General features: G+C 39.9%; 1 protein-coding gene across 1 annotated transcript in view; it reads left to right on the top strand.

Moving 5' to 3' along the window:
- The window catches only part of LOC149138201 (uncharacterized), a 142,736-nt gene that overhangs the window by 6,476 nt on the left and 115,299 nt on the right, over positions 1-20,961 (top strand). The window contains exon 4 of the mRNA XM_089450284.1: positions 11,151-11,305. Within this exon, the coding sequence (XP_089306410.1) occupies positions 11,151-11,305 (155 nt within the window). The remainder of the gene's footprint in view (positions 1-11,150; positions 11,306-20,961) is intronic.

A 20,961-nucleotide genomic window follows, 5' to 3' on the forward strand; every position in this document is an offset into this window, starting at 1 on the left:
ATAAGTTACAAAGACGTGTACCTCTCCTTAAATGGCATTCGTTAATGGCATAAGTTACACTCCTCAAGGTGTGCATGATTCCTTGAGTGAAGGCATGCATTGCCTCTCTCCATAATGAAGTTATTCTTCCCTATTTGACGTACGAGTTACTCTAAGACATGCTCCTCCTTTATGGCATGAATTCGTTGCTTCTCCTATATATGTGCCTCATATCTTCTCCCCCCACTACTTGTGCATTGTCAAAGAAGGATTCAAAATTGAGAGAGAGTTGGAGAGACTTGAAGAAGATTGTGAGGAAGAGAGACTTGTAGAGTAAGAGCAGAACTTGAAGGTTGATTCAGTGTTTGCATCAACTGCTGCGATTAGTGATCTTCATGTTACAACTTGTTCAAATTTTGGTGAACTTACTCATTCTTTTGATCTGTCATTGTACTTTGTATCTCTGCTGAACAATTGATATCTAATAGAAGAAGAATCTGGTTGGGTTTTCCCCTTGTGGTTTTTTACCTAATCATTGGACTTAAATTCTTTGTCTTATTTTGTTCTTGGCTATCTTCCTTTGTGCATTTAGTTTATGTTCTATATACAATTGCTTAACTAATATTGCAGCGTAAAGAAGTTTTGTAATGAGTGATTGTTACAACATAAAACATCATATTTTGTCATGGTATCAGAACTTTGGTGAAGACAAGCCCAAGAAGATAGAGAGCTGTCACTTCTTGTTTGCTACAGAAATCTTACTTGCTGATGAAATCTTATCTGCTGCTCCTTTCATGCTGTTGAAATCTTGCTGCCCCTTTGAAGATCCTATTTGTTTTCCTTATTTGCTGTCCCATTTGTTGCTGAAATAAGGAGATCTTATTTGCTGTCCTATTTGTTTATAAAATAAGGAGATCTTATTTGCTATCCTATTTGTTACTGAAATTTGTTTGACTTTGAGGTGATCAAGATGTCTTCTTCTCACTTCAACAATGAAGAGAAGCTGATTGATGCTTCAAATTTTGGTCCATGAAAGGCAAGGTTGGATATTACTCTTGAGGAGCATGATGCACTGAAATATGTTGAAGGTGAGGTAGAAGATCCACCAGAAATTTGAATCCTACTATCAAGGCCAGATACAAGAAAGGAGAAGTCAAAGTTAAAAATATTATCCTTGATTCTCTTGGAGACCACCTCATCACTTATGTCTCCAACTTGAAGAAATGTAAGGAAATGTATGACAAACTGATTGGAATGGATCAAGTAAACAACTTGAGTCAAATCCTTGCTTTGAAGAATCAACTTAAGGACATTAAGATGAACAAAGGAAAGACCATTCAAGCATACTTCATGACGATATAAAAAATCAAGTATCAACCATCAATAGTTGATGAAAATGTATCTGATAAAGAGCTGGTGTTGATTATGCTTGGTGGTCTTTCTCCAACTTGGGAAACTTTTATTACTACCATCTGCAACAATGATAAGTTTCCCACATTTGATGAGCTCCAGGGAAAGTGCAGTCAAGAAGAGGGTAGAATGATTTCCAGAGCAAGAATTCCCAAACATGAAAGGGGAGAACCTACTGCCTTTGCTGTTCAAGACATGAAGCAGAAAGGAAGAAGAGGTCATCACTTTTCAAGAAAGCCTGCTCCCAAATCCAACAACTCCTATAAATGGAGTAGGGACTTATCAAAAGTTCAATGCTACAACAACCATAAACATGGCCACTATGCTCTTGACTATCCAAAAAATAGAAGAGTAGCAAGATCCAACTACAACATTCGTAGCAACAACTTATGATCTGATTATAGAAGAAGAAGAGAAGCACCTACCGCTCGTAAAGAAAACTACCGTTCTTCCAAGACTTCAAGGAACCCAAGGTATCATAATAATGCAGTTGAGACACAATCAAAGTACTATCTCGTTTCTGCTCTTTCTAGTTCCTTTCCTGCAGATTCTTGTGATAGCTGGTTGGTTGATAATGGTGCTTCAAGACACTTTACTGGTTATAAAGAAGTTGTCTCAAATCTGGTTGAAAGGGAGACAAATACGAAAATTATATTTGGATATAACTCTACATATCATATAAAGTGATTTGGTTCTGTTTCTTTTCATCTGGATCAAGGTAAAACTATATCTCTTCAAGAAGTTTTATATGTACCTGGTTTGAAAAAGAATCTTGTATCTATATCTGCCTTAGAAGATAAAGGAATGAAAGTTGCTTTCATAAATGGAAAAGTTCTCACCTGGCTAATGAGATCTAGCATGAGAGATGCCTTCACTCTGGGATCAAGATTTGAAGGTCTTTATAAAGTCAATGGAAGACCAACCCATGTGCTGATTCATGGCAACAATCATCAATGTGAACTTTGGCACCAAAGGGTTGCTCATTTGCACTATAAAGCATTGCCTCATGTGAGAAAGATGGTTTTTGGAATGCTGGAGATTAGAGTGGATCATGATGGGGTCTGCCAAGGGTGCGCAAGTGGAAAGCATGTAAAGGGACCATTCCCTTCAAGAAAAAGAAAAACCAGTTCGGTACTTCATCTTATACATTTTGATTTATGTGGACCTATGCCTGTAATTTCTCTTGGTGGCTACTTGTATTATAATATTTGTGGATGATTTTTCTCGCAAAACATGGATTTTCTTTTTGAAAAACAAAATTCAAGCATTTAACATGTTCAAAGACTTCAAAGCTTTGGTAGAAAAACAAACTGGAAAGCAGATCAAAATCTTTAGATCTGACAATGAAGGAGAGTTCACTTAAAATGATTTCATTGACTTCTGCAAAGAAGTTGAAATTAAGAAATAGACCACCGTACCATATAACCCAGAACAAAATGGTGTGGCCGAAAGAAAGAACATAACTATCATGAAAGCAGTCAAAGCTATGTTGCATGATTAGAAACTACCAAAGTTTTTACTGGGAGAAGTTGCTAACAGTGATGTCTATGTCCAAAATAGATCTCCACAATAAGCCTTAAAGAGCAAGGCTCCTGAAGAAGTCTACTCTGGTGAAAAGCCCAAGGTTGGTCACTTGAGGATCTTTGGTTGCCCTACCTACTTTCATGTGCCAAAGGAAAAGAAGAACAAACTGGAAGCTTCAGGTAAGAAAAGTACGTTTGTCAGTTATTGTGAAAATTCGAAAGCTTATAAAATATACGTGCCTAATCAAAGAGCTATAGAGTTTAGCAGAGATGTAACATTTGATGAAGTTGCAGCTCTTGGAAAGGCAAGAGACACTCCTCCCCTTGCTAATCTTGAAAGTCAGGAAGATGCCTTGGATGCTCAAGAAAATCTTGAGCATGAGCCTGATCTTACTGATGAACCCATGGAGCCCATGGACCCGTTGGATCCTCCTCCATGTGATCTCCTTACTAGAAAGAGACCATTATGGCTTCGTGACACTCTACGAGCTGCAGATTGACAGGCTGGCTTTGTGACACTCTACTAGATGCAGATAGACATGCTGCCCCCAGAGGAACCTTCAGAGAAAGAAAGAAACCATGCTGGTTCCAGGGATACATTGTAGCCATGAGCAACATTATTCAGGCTGAACCATGCACTTTTGAAGAAGCAATGCAAAATCAAGTATGGAAAGATGCAATGCCCAAAGAATATGAGTCCATCATACATAATGATGTATGGGAAGTAGTTCCAAGACCCCAAGGTAAGTCTGTTGTGACTTCTAAATGGTTGTTCAAAATTAAACATGGTGCGGATGGAAGTATTGAAAAATATAAAGCTAGATTTGTGGCTAGAGGTTTCTCTCAGAAAGAGGGAATAGACTATGATGAGATTTTTGCGCCTGTTGCTCAATATACTACCATTCGTTCTATTGTGGCTCTAATTGCTAGCCAGGGATGGACTCTTCGCGAAATGGATGTGAAACTGCTTTTTTGCATGGCTTCCTCAAGGAAGAAGTATTTGTGAAGCAACCACAAGGCTGTGAAGTACATGACAGGAAAACTCATGTGTGTAGACTGAAGAAAGCTCTCTATGGATTGAAGTAAGCCCCAAGAGCTTGTTATGCTCGCCTTGTTAGCTTCTTGATGAAGCTTGGTTTTACCAGAAGCAATGCTGATCCAAATCTTTGCTTCAAAGTGGTCCAAGATATGCCTTTGATTTTGGTTTTATATGTTGACGACTTATTCTTGATAGGTGGGAAAGCTCTTATCCTCCAATGTAAGAGGGATTTAGCTTCTGAATTTGAAATAAATGATCTTCATTTGATGCACTACTTTCTGGGCTTAGAGGTATTGGCAGAGCTTTGGTGAGATTTTCCTTTCTCAAGGAAAATATGTTGTCAAGCTTCTGGAAAGATTTGGTATGACATAATTGTTAGGATATTCCGACACATAGGAAATAGTTAAGTACAACTTGGTTTAGTATAGAGTTAGGTATAGAGTTAGGTAAGTGTGTTTCTTTACTATGTACATTTTGTAACTTACAATCCGACGATCACGATATGTAGTGATCCAACGGTTCATTCTCTCCTCGGTATTACCGACACTTGATCCGTGGCTTAACACCCGATTGATCCATGATTTCTATTTAAAGCGCATGGAGGGTCATTTGTAGGGTAATCCGTCTATGAGAGAAGCATATGTAAATTTTCATTCTTTTATTAATAAATTGCCTGAAGTGGCTGCGTTGGCTCAGGCTGTGGACTGTTTCCCTCTTTGAGGGTTTTAACCACGTCAAAATACTGGTGTATTGATCTGTGATCTGTTTGTGAGCGGTGTCCTTTGGTGTTCTGTCTGAGGAACTTACCCTGTAAATTCCTACATTGTATCGAAGCTATTTGAGGGCCGCATCCGTTGGTGATCTAAATCTGAAGTCGGTAGAACTGCATCCGACTGTCGTTTCCTAGATCTACTGTTTCCGACTGCTTTCGGGCCAAGAGGACTGCTTTGTTGTGTTGGGAGCATCTGTTCCAGTGAGGAACCCCTTTCGTTTCACGCGAAAAGGTTTCCGGTAGCCCTAGCTGCGTCATTTTTAAGATTTGGAGGTATACAGTGTTTATTTGCAGTTTACAATTATTTTCTCTCTGTTTATTTCGGTTTCGATTTATTTAGCTTTTTTTATTACCGGATCTATAGCTTTCATTTCTGTGTATGCTCTTTGCCCTGCGACTCTGTGCGATCTGGGCAAATCAGAAACAGAAAGGAAGGATTTTTCTCATGCATATGCTCTTTTCCGCTGCGCCTTAGTGTGATATCGGAAAATCAGAAACATTGAGGAAAATATTTAGTTTCCGGCTAAAGCTAACTTCGAGCCACAAGGTTCGTTTTTTGTTTGTTTGTCCGTGTTGGGTTTTGTGTTTTTGTTTTGTAGGGAAAAATAGCTTTCTCAAAACAAGCACGCAACCCAAAGCATCAACCCTCCTCTCTCTCTCTCTCAAACTTTTTGTATAGCTCACTTGGTGTAAAGCTAATTTATGAGAGTAGAGGTCTTGGGTTCAAGTCTCCATTTTGTGGGGATGGATTTTTTCATTTCCGCACATTCCCGCACTTCGTCGGCGACTTCATCAATTTTTTTTTCAAAAAGCCATAACTTCTTCATCCGGAAGCCGTTTTCAGAACCGTTTTTTTTGAAACGGCCTAATTTTTCGAGATCTTTCCATTGGTACACTTAGTTTTAGCATCTACAGCTTCAGTTTCTGTTAAAAATGGAAAGTCCATGCCAAGTCATTCTTGATAGCACTAACTACTTCCAATGGTGGTCCTATATTGTGGATTTACTTAGAAGTAAAGGTCTTTACAGAATAGCCACAGGCCAAGAGACCAAACCGAAAGATGAAGATAAGGCAGCTAAATGGGAAAATAGGCAAGACCAAGCACGTGGGTTGATAGGGATGTCTATTTCTCCAGATCTTAGATTCCATATTGCAGAACTTGATACACCTGATGAAGCACTGCAACAAATTACTAAAGTCTTTGGAATTAAAAATGAACTTAAAGCCCATCAACTTGAAAATGAATTGCTTACATTGGACCCCAATAATTTTTCTTGCATTGAAGATTTTTTGTCCAAGTTCAAGACCCTTAGACTTCTCTTGGAAGGTGTTAAGGTTAAGAAAGAAGATAGTAGCCTTATCTACTCCATTCTTACTAAGTTGGGACCAACCTATTCTGTGTTTGTTTCCACCTTCCATTCTACAAGAGAAGCCTTCATTTCTCAAGGACAAACCTACAAGTCCCCTTTCTTTGATTCCTTTTGTGATTCTTTAATAAGAGAACAAGAAAAACTCTTACACCTTGGTCTTCTTCATCTTGGAAACTCTTCTAAGAAAGCGTTAGCCGCCCAACAGCGACCAAATCAGAAGAATCCTAAGAAGTTGTATCCTAAAAAGAATGGTCCTAAACCAAACAAGGGTCCTAAGCAATTTCAGCCTCAAAATGAAAAATCATTTCAACAAAATGATAAGACAAATAAAAACAAAGGGAAGAAGACTGATAGACATTGCAACTTTTGTAATCGAGATGGCCACTTAGAATCCAAATGCTTTAAAAAGATGGAAGCCTTGGAAGTAGCAATGAAGAAGCATAACATCCATTTGGAGCAATCTTCAACTTCAACTTCATCTTCAGGAATGGCACTTTCTGCATGTGGTTGTCAAGCATCTCGGTTTGGCTATGCACTAAATGTATCTTCTTCTTCTCATTCTCATGAGTGGCTCATTGATTCTGGAGCTTCTTATCACATGGCCAAAAACAAAGCCATGTTTTCTTCTTTAAGTGATTGTAACACCAAAAATATATATGTTGGTGATCATAGATCTCTTAGTGTTGTAGGGAATGGAACTGTTCATCTAGACAACGGTCAGTTTAATGATGTATTATGTGTTCCAACCTTATCCTGCAACCTTCTATCTGTATATCAGATAACCCATTCAGGTGAAGGTAAAATCGTTGAATTTTCACCGCATGATGTTGTAATTAAGGACCTAAGAGATCCTAGACAGATTTTAGCTACTGGCATTGCTGATGATTCTACAAGGTTGTATAAGTTTCACAACTTTGGGTCATCAAATCTTCCCTCAGTATTTGTTGCTCATAATGATGAAGTGAGCAAACTTTGGCATGAGCGATTTGGTCACTTAAATTATCGCTCTCTTCAGAATCTATGTAAAGAAAATATGGTGACAGGTCTTCCAATGGTATCTTGCAGAGATGGTGTTTGTTTCGGATGTGTACTTGGAAAACATCATCGGGACAGTTTTGAAAAACGTGCCTCTTGGCACGCCTCAGCCCCTTTACAGCTCGTGCATAGTGATTTATGTGGTCCACTTCCAGTTGCTTCATTCTCTGGCTACAAGTATTTCTTAACTTTCATTGATGATTTCTCCAGACGCACTTGGGTATGCTTCTTAAAACTCAAGAGTGAAGTATTTAACATGTTCTTGGCCTTTAAGGCCTTTGTTGAAAAACAATCTGGACATCAAATCTTAAGCTAAGATCTGATAATGGCGGAGAATATGTTAAAAACACATTCAACAACTTTTGCACTGAGAATGGAATTCAAATGCAACATACTGTTCCATATACTCCACAACAAAATGGTGTAGCTGAAAGGAAGAATCGCACCTTAAAAGAAATGGCTAATTGTATGCTTCAATTTAAAGGATTTAATCTTAATTATTGGGCAGAAGCAATTAACTGTGCAAATTACATAATAAATCGCACTCCTACTAAGGTTTTAAAGAATATCACTCCAGAAGAAGTATGGAGCTCAAACAAACCAGATGTAAGTCACTTTCGTGTTTTTGGAAGTGAAGCATGGGCCCATATTCCAGATGAGAAACATAAAGCTTTAGAACCAAAGAGTGAAAAATGTATTTTTGTTGGATATTCTGAAGATGTCAAAGGATATAGACTTATTCCACTTAAGTCCAAAAACGTTATCATTAGAAGAGATGTAAAGTTTGATGAAAATATATCGGCCTGCGAGCCTAGTTCGGCGGATGTGCCACCTCTCCCTATCTCTTCTACTTTTGAAAATATTTCTTCTTCAGATGATGAAAGCGAGGATGGAAATCCTCCCCCACCTTCTCAGAATCCTCCTTCAGCTCCTCAGCTTCCAAAATGGGTCCGTGCTACTCGGGATGCAGCTGGTGATCTTGCCGGTGATCCTACAGATCAGCGACGTACACGTTCTCGGTTCGAGAGAGCCTCTTCTTTACTGGCTCAAGCTTCAGTGAATTATGATCCTGACACCTTTGCAGAAGCTTCAGGCCATCCAGATTGGGAAGCAACTATGAATGAAGAATATCATTCATTATTGGCAAATGATACATGGGATCTTGTTCCTCTACCAAAGGGACGAAAACTTGTTAGATGCAAATGGGTTTACAGAACCAAGTATGGACTAGATGGGAAAGTTGATAAACATAAAGCTCGTCTTGTTGCTAAGGGTTTTTCACAAGTTGAAGGCATTGACTATACTGAAACCTTCTCCCCTGTTGCCAAAATGAACTCTATCCACCTTGTTCTTTCCCTTGCTGCCTCTTTCAAATGGGAAGTCCATCAGATGGATGTTAAATCCGCCTTCTTGCATGGGGACTTGCATGAAGAAATCTATATGGAACAACCTATTAGCTTTATACAAACAGACTCCAGCCTTGTATGTCGGCTTAAGAAATCTCTTTATGGTCTCAAGCAAGCTCCTCAAGCTTGGTATGCCAAAATGGATAACTTTCTTTTAGAATCTGGCTTCTCTAGGTGTCATTCTGACAATACTGTCTACACCAAGAAAGTGGGCAAGTCTCTTATCATTCTTGTTCTTTATGTTGATGATCTTATCCTGACTGGTAGTGATCCCAACCTTATAAACCATGTGAAGTCTAGCCTTAAAAGGAAGTTTGAAATGACAGACTTAGGACACTTACATTATTTTCTCGGTCTTCAAGTCTTGCCAAGGAAGGTATTTCCCTTTCTCAGTCCAAGTATGCCTGTGATATTCTACGCCACTTTCACATGGAAGACTGTAAGCCAGCCCCTTCTCCCTTTCAGTCTGGAGTCAAACTTTCAGTCACTTGTACTTCTCTTGAAGTTGATGCTACCTTATACCGTCAACTTGTAGGAAAACTTTTGTATCTAACCCATACTCGTCCTGACCTTTCCTTTGCTGTTGGCCTTGTTGCTCGGATTATGCAAAACCCACGTGAAAGTCATTGGAAAGCAGCTAAAAGAATACTTCGTTATGTTCGAGGTACAGTTCAGTTTGGGATTCATTACAGTGCCGAAGCATCTCCTCTATTGGTTGGTTTCACTGATTCCGATTGGGCTGGTGACCCTGATGATCGGAAGTCTACTGCAGGTTATGTGTTCACTCTTGGTTCAGGACCTATTACATGGGCTTGCAAGAAACAAGGTGCCATTTCTCTTTCTTCAGCAGAAGCAGAATATCGTGGTGCCGTAGAAGCTAGTAAGGAAGCCTTGTGGCTTCGTTAGATCCTGTTAGAGTTTGGCTTTCAGCAGCAGCATCCGACTACACTTTGGTGTGATAATCAAAGTGCCATTCAGCTATGCAAAGATCCAGTCCAACATCAGCGCAACAAACACATTGAACTGCACATGCACTTCATCAGAAAGCTCATTCACGACCATGTTCTTGAAGTGCAATACTGTTCAACAGATGATCAAGTTGCAGACATCTTTACAAAGGCTCTCACAGAGGCGAAGTTCACTAAACTTCGATTTATGGTTGGAGTTCAGGAAGTTGTCACTAAGGGGGGATAGGCTCTAGTGCCTCCTTCGTTCTCCTATTGTGTCATATTTGTAAATCCTTCAATCCTATCCCAAGTTGTTCTTAAGGGGGGATGTTAGGATATTCCGACACATAGGAAATAGTTAAGTACAACTTGGTCTAGTATAGAGTTAGGTATAGAGTTAGGTAAAGTGTGTTTCTTTACTATGTACATTTTGTAACTTACAACGGTCATGATATGTAGTGATTCGACGGTTCATTCTCTCCTCGGTATTACCGACACTTGATCCGTGGCTTAACACCCGATTGGTCCATGATTTCTATTTAAAGCGCATGGAGGGTCATTTGTAGGGTAATCCATCTATGAGAGAAGCATATGTAAATTTTCATTCTTTTATTAATAAATTGCCTGAAGTGGCCGTGTTGGCTCAGGCCGTGGACTATTTCCCTCTTTGAGGGTTTTAACCACGTCAAAATACTGGTGTATTGATCTGTGATCTGTTTGTGAGCGGTGTCCTTTGGTGTTCTGTCTGAGGAACTTACCCTGTAAATTCCTACAATAATGTAAGTCCATGAATACACCAATGGAAATGAATTTCAAAAAGTTATGTGGTGAATCTGCAAGACCTGATTTGGCTAATCTTTCTGATTATTGACAACTGATTAGGGCACTGATGTTTTTAGAGAACACTAGACTGGACATATGTTTTGTGGTCAACACTCTGAGCCAATATATGACTAAGCCATCACATGCACACTGGATTGCTGCAAAGCATGTGCTGAAATACCTGCATTGGACCATCAATCTTGGATTGAGATATACTGTGACAGCTGTGAGACTACATGGGTACTCTGGTGCTAATTGGGCTAGTAACTCCTGTAGGTGTAGTTGGTGCACTTACAAGTCTAACTTAGTATTAATAAATGGTCGTAATTGTGTGATGATAAGGATAATTAGTTTTGATAATAGCTGTGTTGTTTTTCTGACATTTGCTATTCATAGCCTTGGTTAAGTTGTTTACTGATGAATAAAGGTTTAATGTTTGGAAATCTAAGTTTTGGGTAATAATTGTGTTATGGTTTATATTTGCATGTTGTTTTAAGTGATTTATAGTTTGTGATGAAAAATTAATGTATTTGAAATAACTGTCATTTTTTAGATTTGGTTAAGATCTATTATATTCACTTATAGAAATCTTTCCTCAATATTTCTTCATTTGTTTTTTCTGCTTATTTCTGTTACTTTTATCAGTTATCTAGTTTGCACGAAGAAGGATTTTTTAGTACCATTAACTTTCTTCTAGCCAATAAAAAATGTTAGAAATATGGGATGTTCTTATAGTTGTATTTGGTCCGACATAATATCTGTTGTGAATAATTAAATAAATAGTTTCCTAATGCAGGCAATTTTTTTTAGTTTTTATTTTATTGATCCTTTTCCTCATAATATATAGGGGTGTTAGAGCTGTTTCATTCGCAAGCAATGGACGGGTTCTATATAGTACTGGTGCTGATGGCATGGTATGTGAATTGGATTGCGAAACAGGGCATCTCAATCGAAAGGAAAAGGCCTCTAAAAAGGCAGTTTCTTGTTTGGCTATCTCTTCTGGTGAGAAGTTTGAGTACAGAATTCTTGATTTGTATTTTAATTTTCTTATAAATTTTCCAGACTTGCAGATTCATATATTTATAAGGAGATCATATAAACATATAGCTTATGCCTTCAGTTCCTTCTTTGCAGCCCATAGTTATTTTGAGGCCAATTAAGTTTGCTTTAGCATTTTTTAAAGTGATTTCTTCTGAACACCAGCCATTAATACTTTATAAAATTTGAATTGCATTGTGTAAAAACCACGCTAATTTTCTATCAGAATTGAGTCATTCTAACAGAATTGTGTGTAATCAAACAGTTGTGCTATGAATTTAACCTACTATTGTTATAGAGTGCAGAAAGAAACACACATTAGCCATAAGGAGTACTTGACACACCTGTCTTGTGCCCGCTTTTAAATCTATAAAAGAAATAGTGCAATAAGAAAATGAGAATGGGGTTGTAAACAATTAAATTATTAATCAAATGAGATAATTAAAATTGTCAAAGATTTAATCCAATGCACCTACACCAACTGTTGCTTCTACTACCCTGGTTGCTTCTGAAATTTACTGTGATTTTGTTTGTTAACATCGAAGTGTGTCATCATCTTTGTCATAAGTTGTGTGATTCCCTTCTGTTATTTGTCTGTAGTTAGTTGGTTAGTTGTAGTGATTCCCTTCTGAAAGCAATCTGTCAGTGTCGTTTTGGTTGGTTTATATCCTCCTTTATAGAGAATCAGAGATTCATGTACATTGCCTGCATAATCGTTTCAGTTTGATACTAGGATATAGAACTTGCACTTTCCCGTTAGTTGGTTTTGTTTAACTTCTGACATTAATGTAATCATTCTAACTATACAATTCTCCTCTTTATACTGGTAACTGTAATTTCTGGATTTTTTCTAGCATATAAGATGTTATAGTTGAATTGTTAGTTTACTTTTGTCATAGTTTGCTGGCATGGTATGCATTTGTTTTCGTTGGAAAGGTGAGTGCAATATATGCTCAGATAGGGGTGTCTCCTAGATTTTTGGTGCTCAATTAATTTTTTCCAAGGAAAAAATTGTAACTTTTATTGAAGTATTTATAGAAAGTTACATTCTGTATGTGCAACAAAGTGCACTCAAAAATTTGTCCCAGTTATGTAAAGTCCAGGGCTTTCAAAAAATCTGTAGAGTTCTAAAAAAATATACAGATACATAAAAATTGTTTTTAAAAAGAATAAGTTCTAACAAAATTTTCAACATTACTGAGTCAGTTAGCCAAGCTCTAAACATAAATACAGAGATAAAATATGTTAAGCAAAGTCTTTCGGTAGAAATCACATAAGAGAAATTTTTGGCCGACGCGTTTCAAACCAACAAGTGTGGTTCATCATCAGGACCAAATGAACCTTGCTTAATTCATTATGGATCACAGAAGCCTGAATACAGAAAATAAAATATGTTGTTTTCAGCTATGAGGTATAGGAGGATCATCCATCTGCCTGTCATCAATAAATGGTCAATGATAGTACTTGTAGGCCTGTCTATCTAGCTGCTCAAAATTTTTCCAAGTGCCCAGAGTTTGTGTAGTTCCTTCTTTAGATAGGGCATCTGCAACAGTATTTGTTTCCCTGTAGATATGAACACAAGTATTTGGTCAAATGACTGCTTTAAATGGAGAATCTCTTCAAGCAAAGGATTCAGTGTGTGCATGTGGCATCTTGAATTTCATTGAACCAGTTTATAGCAAGTTTTGAATCTCCAAAACTCTAAAGCTTGTGGACGCTCTTCTCAATAGCAAACAACAAAAGAAGTTTTGGACTCGTCAATTCAGAAAAATTGTTTGTGCTACGTCCCAAGCCACTCTGAATTTTGTAAAAATGATCTTGACGAAGAAACAATACAGCACCCCCTCCACATTGATCTCCAGCGAGGGAGGCTATATCAAAGTATGCCCAAGGATAAGATCCATCAATAAATTCTTCAGATATGATGCGGGGCTGGTGGACTGATTTATCAGGGGAAATGAGAGAGTAAATAGCAATAACCTCTGCATCTTTTGTCCTGAAAAATTGCAGCGTCTCTAGACAGCTATATACCCCAGGAAATTAGCGGAGGCAGAATGCTAGCCTTTTCTGGGTTTGCAGAATTCCAACAAGAGTCCCAGGCCTCCTGTAATGACTCTCCCTGCCAGGAGGTTTGAAAACCCAGAGATGCTTTCACAGAGGTCCATACCTCTAAAGGGAAAGGGCATGTTAGAAAGAGATGTTCAACTGTTTCCTCAATATTTTTACATAGGGCACACTATTAGTTTTCTAAAACCCAGCTAACTAATTTGTGAATTTTAACTAAGCAAATAATGAAAATCTGAATTTTAACTTTTAACTCACAAACATGCTGAAGATTTCTAACTTGCATGCAGTGGAAAACAAAAGGAATAGACGAAGACAAGAACACCATAAAAATAGTACACAATAGATTTACCCAGGAAACTCTAATCTGGGGAAAACCTGCAATCTTGGTGTTTCATTTTATTCAGCTCAGCAAATCTTCAGAGAATGAATACAAACAGGAGGGAAAAACTTCCCTTTGCCTCTGCAAATCCTCCGCGCACTTCAAACAAACTCGACCTCTCTTCTGTGCCCTTAAGCGAGTTCATATTAGCTGTACGACCTCTTCTGCGCACAGGTTTTGGCCCCTTGGAAGAAGTCTGTGAATTTCTGAAGGCAATCTGAGTTGGAACTGGTCCTCTTCTCTCTGCAATTTGCTGATATGAAAATCCCTTGTGCTGAGCTGAACCGTTCTCTCTCTTGTTGAGCTGAACACCAAGATGTCTAGTGCATAATGACTAAGTTTTGTGCCCTTTTCCCTCTCAGAATTCAACTTGGGCCCACCATTGCCACAGGTGGCTGAGATTAGATCTCCTTGGGTGGCTGAGATTGATCTAATTTTTGACTATAGGAAAATTTAAATTCTCCCAAGTAAAAAACAAATAGAAAAAGGTAGACTGCGCCTTGGGCCCACTTGTGGGTCCCTCCTCCAAATCTAGTGCACCTGCTAAATATGGCAGAACCCTTCCTCCTTTAACTTCATTCAACACTCCCTCTTAGAGAGGAAGGTGTTTTGAACAACACCCAGTTTGTCCTTGAAATAGACAAAGCTCCCTCTAGGCAGAGCCTTAGTCAATATGTCTGCTGTAAGCTCTGCTGTAGTTATTTATTGAAGTCTGATCTTGGCCCTCTGAACACAGTCCCTGAGATGATGATACTTGATCTCGATGTGCTTGGAGCGGTCATGAAACATTGGATTGTCGGAGAGCTTATTGCAACTCTGATTATTACAGTGAATGACTGTGGGCTCTAACCTCTGATTGAAGAGCCCTGCAAGCAACTTCCTCAACCAGATGGCCTCAAAAGCTGACAGACATGTATTCAGTCTGTGCTGAGCTTAGTGTCACTGATATCTGCTTCCTGTTGAACCAGGAAACAACTGCTTACCCGACACTGAAGGTGCAACTTGAGGTATTCTTTCTGTCTGTGGAACCCGCTGCCCAATCTGCATCAATGTTTTAAAACTCCGACTCCAACTCTGACTCGGCCGAGGGTCGACTCTGCCTCCGACTCCGACTCGGTATCGACTCGGCCGAATCGATTTCAATGGCTCGGTCGTTGTAAAAAATACATTAAATATTTATTTTTCTTTTATAAAAAGACATAATTTTAAAGATTTTCATTCATGTTTCCAAACACACAACGTTAGAATATAGATGGAAGACAACATATGATCCAAGTAGGCTCATGAATATATCCATTATATCAAAATGGCACCCAGTGCACTGTCCAATAAATACATGATCAAAACAAAAACACATAACCAAGGAGGCTAGAAATGGCCTCTACAACAAAAGTAAACTGTGACCAGTACTACTGGCTAGTAGCTACTGCCAGAGGAGCCAAGATCATGTGGATCAATCTCTGGATCATCATTAGAGTCAGACAGGGGGCCCCATGGCTCCTCCTCATCATCATCTCCAACTGCAACTGTAGAAGTGGTAGCACTAGTAGGTTGTGCAGCAGATGCAATCTGAGATAGACGAGATATGCGGCTGCGCTTCTGTCGTGGCTGAGCAGAGGAAGCGCCTGCAATTGGAGGACTTGCTGGCTGTGAGGCTAAGGCTGGTACAAGTGGATCAGGATCTGCATTCAACTGAACATCATGTTCGAGTGATGCCTCCCTATGTAAATCCAAATCAAGATCCTCATCAGAATCAAACTCTGCTGGATGACTCTCCACTACCCAATCTGATGTTGGATCAATGTCTTCCAACACAATGGGATCTGAATCAGGTCTTTTGTTCAGTAATTGGTTGTGTCTGAGTCGGAGGTTGTATTGGACATAGACTAGATCATTTAACCATTTTGATTTAAACGATTTCTCTTCTTTGTGTGAATCCTCTCAAAGACAGACCAATTGTGCTCACACCCAGTAGCACTACAAGTTCGACTCAAAATACGAATTGCAAACTTCTGCAATTCAGGACAATGGCCACCAAAAGATTCCCACCATTGTGCTGCAAAAAACATAGGAGTGTAATGAGTTAGCTCAACAAAAATACAAATTATATCCAACTTTCAAATTATAAACGATTTAACAAAATTAAAAAAAACTATTAAGAATTTGAAAATTGAAATTTTTGTTTACCTAGCTCATCTGCTTCTCTTGCAATCTTTGCTAGGTTCTTCCCAAAGGTATCCGAGGCATTAGTGAAGGTCGTGACCTGTCGGTGTATCTCCAGCTGATCAGACACCGATGGGATCATGCGATAAATGCAGTCAATCAGTCCATCTCTAACCTCCCCCCTCAAAACTCCTGTCTCGTTAGCTTTATAATGATACCGTGGGTTCAAAAAATACCTAGCTGCATGTATAGGGCGATCGAGTTGATTGTTCCATCTTTCATCAATGATTGCCCAAATGGGCCCATACTTAGCCACTTTATCCTTGTATGCCCTCTTTATTTGCTCCTTTGCTTGATCCATAACCTCATAAATGAAGCCCATAGCCATTCTTTCCCCATCCACCAACCACAACACCTTAACTAGTGGCTCAACAAGCTTCACAATCTCTGCTGCCTTTCTCCAAAATATTTCTTCATTAACTTTCTTTTTCAATTCTTTGCCTTCCAGTTTGTGAGACCACTGGCTTTGACTCCATTCTTCACTAGAAAAAAATCTTTTGCAAGTTTCTATGTTGTGAAAGCATTGATTGCAATTTCAAAAAATGAGTAGAAAATCTAGTGATGGCAGGCCTAATAATATCCCTGCCCCCATTGTGTTTCCTCATGAGGCTCAAAATCCATGAATTATTGTAGATAAATTTTGTTATGCTTTTGGCATGATCTACAGTGTTTTTGACCCAATCTAATTTTCCAATATCCTCAAGCATGAGGTCTAGGCAATGTGCAGCGCATGGGGTCCAAAAGATGGTCTTGTGTTTTTCATCTAACAATTTACCAACAAGAACATAGTTAGAGGCATTATTTGTGATGACCTGAACAACATTAGCCACCCCACCTCCTCAATAACCTCATCCAATAGCTGAAACAACAATTGCCGATCTTTTACCTTATCAGATGCATCAACTGATTTTAAAAACGTGGTTCCCTGTGGGCAGAAGATAAGAAAGTTTATGATGGTATGGTTTCTTTGATCAGTCCATCCATCTGACATGATGGTACTTCCTGTTCTTGCCCATGAGTCCTTGAAATCTTTCAAATACTCATTAATGGATGAAATTTCTTTCTGCAAAGGATACCCCCTTAGCTCATGCATAATAGGGCCTTTGAAGCCTTTTCCAGCAACTTGTATGGCATCAAACATAGGCTCATAATATGGTGAACGGGAAGCATTAAAGGGGATATCAACATCATACCACCATCTAGATATGTAATCACAAGCAGTCTCCCTCAATTCTTTCTTCCAATGGTCATCTAAAGTGGGTTGCATTTGACTTCTACTAGCTTGAGGACCATGTGCATCTGATGGAGAGGAGGGAGTGAAATAACTTTCGATATTCATATCACCCTTTTTCAAATTCATTCTACCCTTTCCCTTTTCTTGAATAGACTCAAAGGAGGGAGGAACATATCGGAAGGGGTTGGATGCATCAGTACAAGGGATAGAGGAAGAACCCTCAAACTCAAAATGGGGGTTGGTAGCCATCTTTTTTTGTATATTCTTCTTCCTCCCAATTTCAACCTCTAACTCTTTTTGCCTAGCCTTATCTTCTTTAAACTTCTCAAAGCTGGATAACAATTCCTTCCTAATCTCCCCAATTTCTAGTGAGGTACACGGAGTGATTTGACTTTCAACCATTTCAACATATGCCCAAGCAACATCTTTCACTCTAGGTGCCATTTTTTGACTTGGAAATGAAAGCAAACAATCTGAAAATTAAAAAAAAAGAAGAAAAAAAACATTGATTCAATGTTCATTTCTTTCACAAAAAACACTTTTTAGGATTTCTAGATATGCACCTAAAATTTAATAAGCAAAAGCAAATTTGTACAAGTGAAAAAAATACCTCAAGCACAAACTGCCTTCTCAATCTTGCTCCAAGAAACCAACTCCTCAATGCTGCTCCAAATGGCTGCCCAAGAAGCTCCTCACTCCAGTTTCAATGCTTGCCCAAGACTCCTCACTGCTGCTCCAAAAACAAACTCAACAACTCTCACTGAAATTCTCACTCAATTGCATGAGATGGCTATGAGAGAATGAGAGGGGTTGAGTGGCTTAAATAGGGTTTGGGAGGGGGGAATGGACCCCAAAGACCAACAAACCAATTAATAAACCCCTTTGGAGTCCCCCACACTCGGCAAAAAAGAAAAAGAAAAAAAACCGTTTTTCTGGGTTCACTGGCCGCTGTACGTAACCCGGCGGGGTTGATATGGACTCGGCCGAGCTGGCTAGGTTAATACCGAGCCGGCCGAACCGGTTCGGTGGCCGAGTCATAAATCTCAGGCCTGGCTTGGACCAACTCAACCGAGACTGTTCCGAGCCTGCCGACTTTTAAAACATTGATCTGCATATGTGAAGCCCTCCAGCTTCACTCCATCAACCTTTCTGTACATGAACCCATAATCCACTGTGCCCTTGAGTTATCTAAGAATATTTTTTTCAACAACCCAATGTACTCTAGTAGGCCCTAGCATGAATTGACTCAATTGGTTTACTGAATAACAAATGTCATGTCGTGTGTTCACCAGATACATCAACGACCTGATAAGCGGCCTATAGAGAGTGGCATCCACTCGCTCTACTTTGCGAGCATATATCTTCCTCTAGTCCGTCAACAGGGGCATGGCCATGGGCTTTCAATCCTGCATGTGAAACCTCTTGAGAATCTCTAGAGCATACTTGACCTATACCAAGAAAATCTGTCCATCTCCCTGCTAAACCTCCAACCCAAGGAAGTAGTGCATGAGCTGTATATCCTTCATGTCAAACTCTGCTGCAAGATTCTTCTTGCAGTCACTGATGAGTGTCTCGTCCCCTGTAAATATGAGGTCATCTACGTGCAATATAAGAATGGGAGGCTAACTCCCAACCATAATGTAGTACAGGGGTCAACTTCACTCTTGGTGAAGCCCAGTCCCAGAAGCTAGCTGTCGATGCGTGAATACCACACACTCGTGGGGCCTACTTGAGCACATAATGAGCTCTTTTGAGCTTGCTGACATGCATTTCCCTGCTATGTGTTGCGAACTCCTTTGACTGCTCTATGTAAATCCCTTCCTCAACCACCCCATTAAGAAAGGCAATCTTCACGTACATTTGGTGGATTTTCAACCCCAGCTAAGTTGCAAGTGCTATTATGGTCTTGATGGATGAATAATGGGCCACATTTGTGAAAGTCTCATCATAGTCAATGCCCTCCAACTGAGAGAACCCTTGGGCGACGAATCTGACCGTGTACTTCTCCACGCTTGTGTCAACTGCCTGCTTAATCTTGTAGACCCACCTGGATCCAATCACAGATATGCCCTCTGGCCTTGGCACAATCTCCCAAATGTCATTTTGCACAATGGAAGAGTATTCTTCCACCATAGCATCACGCTAAACCTGTTGAGAGGCTACCTCCTAGTAGCTAGAAGATTTGTGTCTATGGCCTCAATCATCAAAGCCATATAGCCCAAATATCTCTGATGCTGTTTTCTTTGCCTGCATGTAGAGTTGGGTGCCCCTACGCTGTCCTCAGCTTCTTGAATCAATTGATCAACCCACCTTGGCTTCCTTTTGCTTGTGCTAGGTGTCACTGTTCGAGTGGGCCTCGCTCGCTCATCCTTCTCCCGTTGTTCCTGTGCAACCTCCTCATCTGGCTGCTGCATGGCCTGTCTGTGAACTGGCTGTGATGTGGTCCTAGGAGTTGGCTAGCTTTATGTTTAGGAGCCAACAACTCCTCCGCATGTGCTCTAGCCAGCTCATGCTATAAGGATTTCCTAAGAGCCTTGTCCTTCTCAAATTTGACATCACGCTTGACCACTGTCTTCCTCTATGTTGGTATGTAGACCCTGTATGCCCTAGCTTTGTCATTGTAACCCACGAAGATGCCCTTCTCTGTTATGGGCTCCAACTTCTTCCGATTATCAACAGACGCATGACAGTAAACAAAGTTGTCAAAGATCTAGAAGTGAGACACATCGGGCTTCTTGCCCGTGAAAGCTTCGTCTGGTGTAACTCTGCCCAACACCTTGTGTGGACTCTTGTTCTGTAGAAAGATTGCAGTGTTGCATGCCTTTACCCATAGAAACATTGGCCGCCTCTAGTCATGCAACATGGCCCTAACCACTCCAATGATACTCTTGTTCTTGCACTCAACCACCCTATTCTACTGAGGGTTATGAGGCGCATTAAGGTCTCTCCTGATGCCCTCCTTGGCACACAAGTCTTTGAAAGCATTGGAGATGTACTCCCCACGTTGTCTGACCTTAAACACTTTGATCTTCTTACTTGTCTGGTTCTCCACCAAGGCCTTGAACTCCACAAATTTCGAGAAGACTTCATCTTTATTCTTCTTGAAGAAGGTCCATGTCTTTCTCGTGTGGTCATCGATGGAGGTGACATAATATTTGTATCCCATGAGGCTGCAGAGGTAAATGGTCCACAGGCATCTGAATGTACCAACTCCAGAATGGTCTTGACCTTGTCATCTCTACTGGGGAAGGATATCTTGGCATACTTGCCAAGTGTGCAGCCCTTGCACACGTCATGCTGATCTACATTGTACGATGACAACCATGTGGCAATCTCAAAATCTTCAATCCACCATCGTGTAAGTGACCCATACACTTATGCCAAAGCTCCCCAAGGTCACGGTTGTATTCACTAACTTTGCTGTCGCTCAAGGCCGTGGCTGTTTCAAATTGAAGCTTGTAGAGGTTCTTCACTCTAATCCCGATCTACTTAGCTGCTTCGTTGTTGAAAGGTTTGATGCAGGCCTTTCCTTTGCTCAAGATGACCTCATACCCCTTGTTCTCCAAGGTTGAAACTGAAACAAGATTTTTCTTTACGCCTAGGACATAAATGACATCTCTCAGGAAGAGAGGGTTTCCGGACTCCCTCTTGAACTTGACAGTACCCATGCCCTTGGCTAGGTACGTGCCATCATCTCCCATTTCTATATGAAACTGC

The sequence above is a fragment of the Pinus tabuliformis genome, chromosome X (genome assembly GCF_031772625.1).
Source record: "Pinus tabuliformis cultivar Carrire ecotype Pingquan chromosome X, CPIR1, whole genome shotgun sequence".
Lineage (NCBI taxonomy): Eukaryota > Viridiplantae > Streptophyta > Pinopsida > Pinales > Pinaceae > Pinus > Pinus tabuliformis.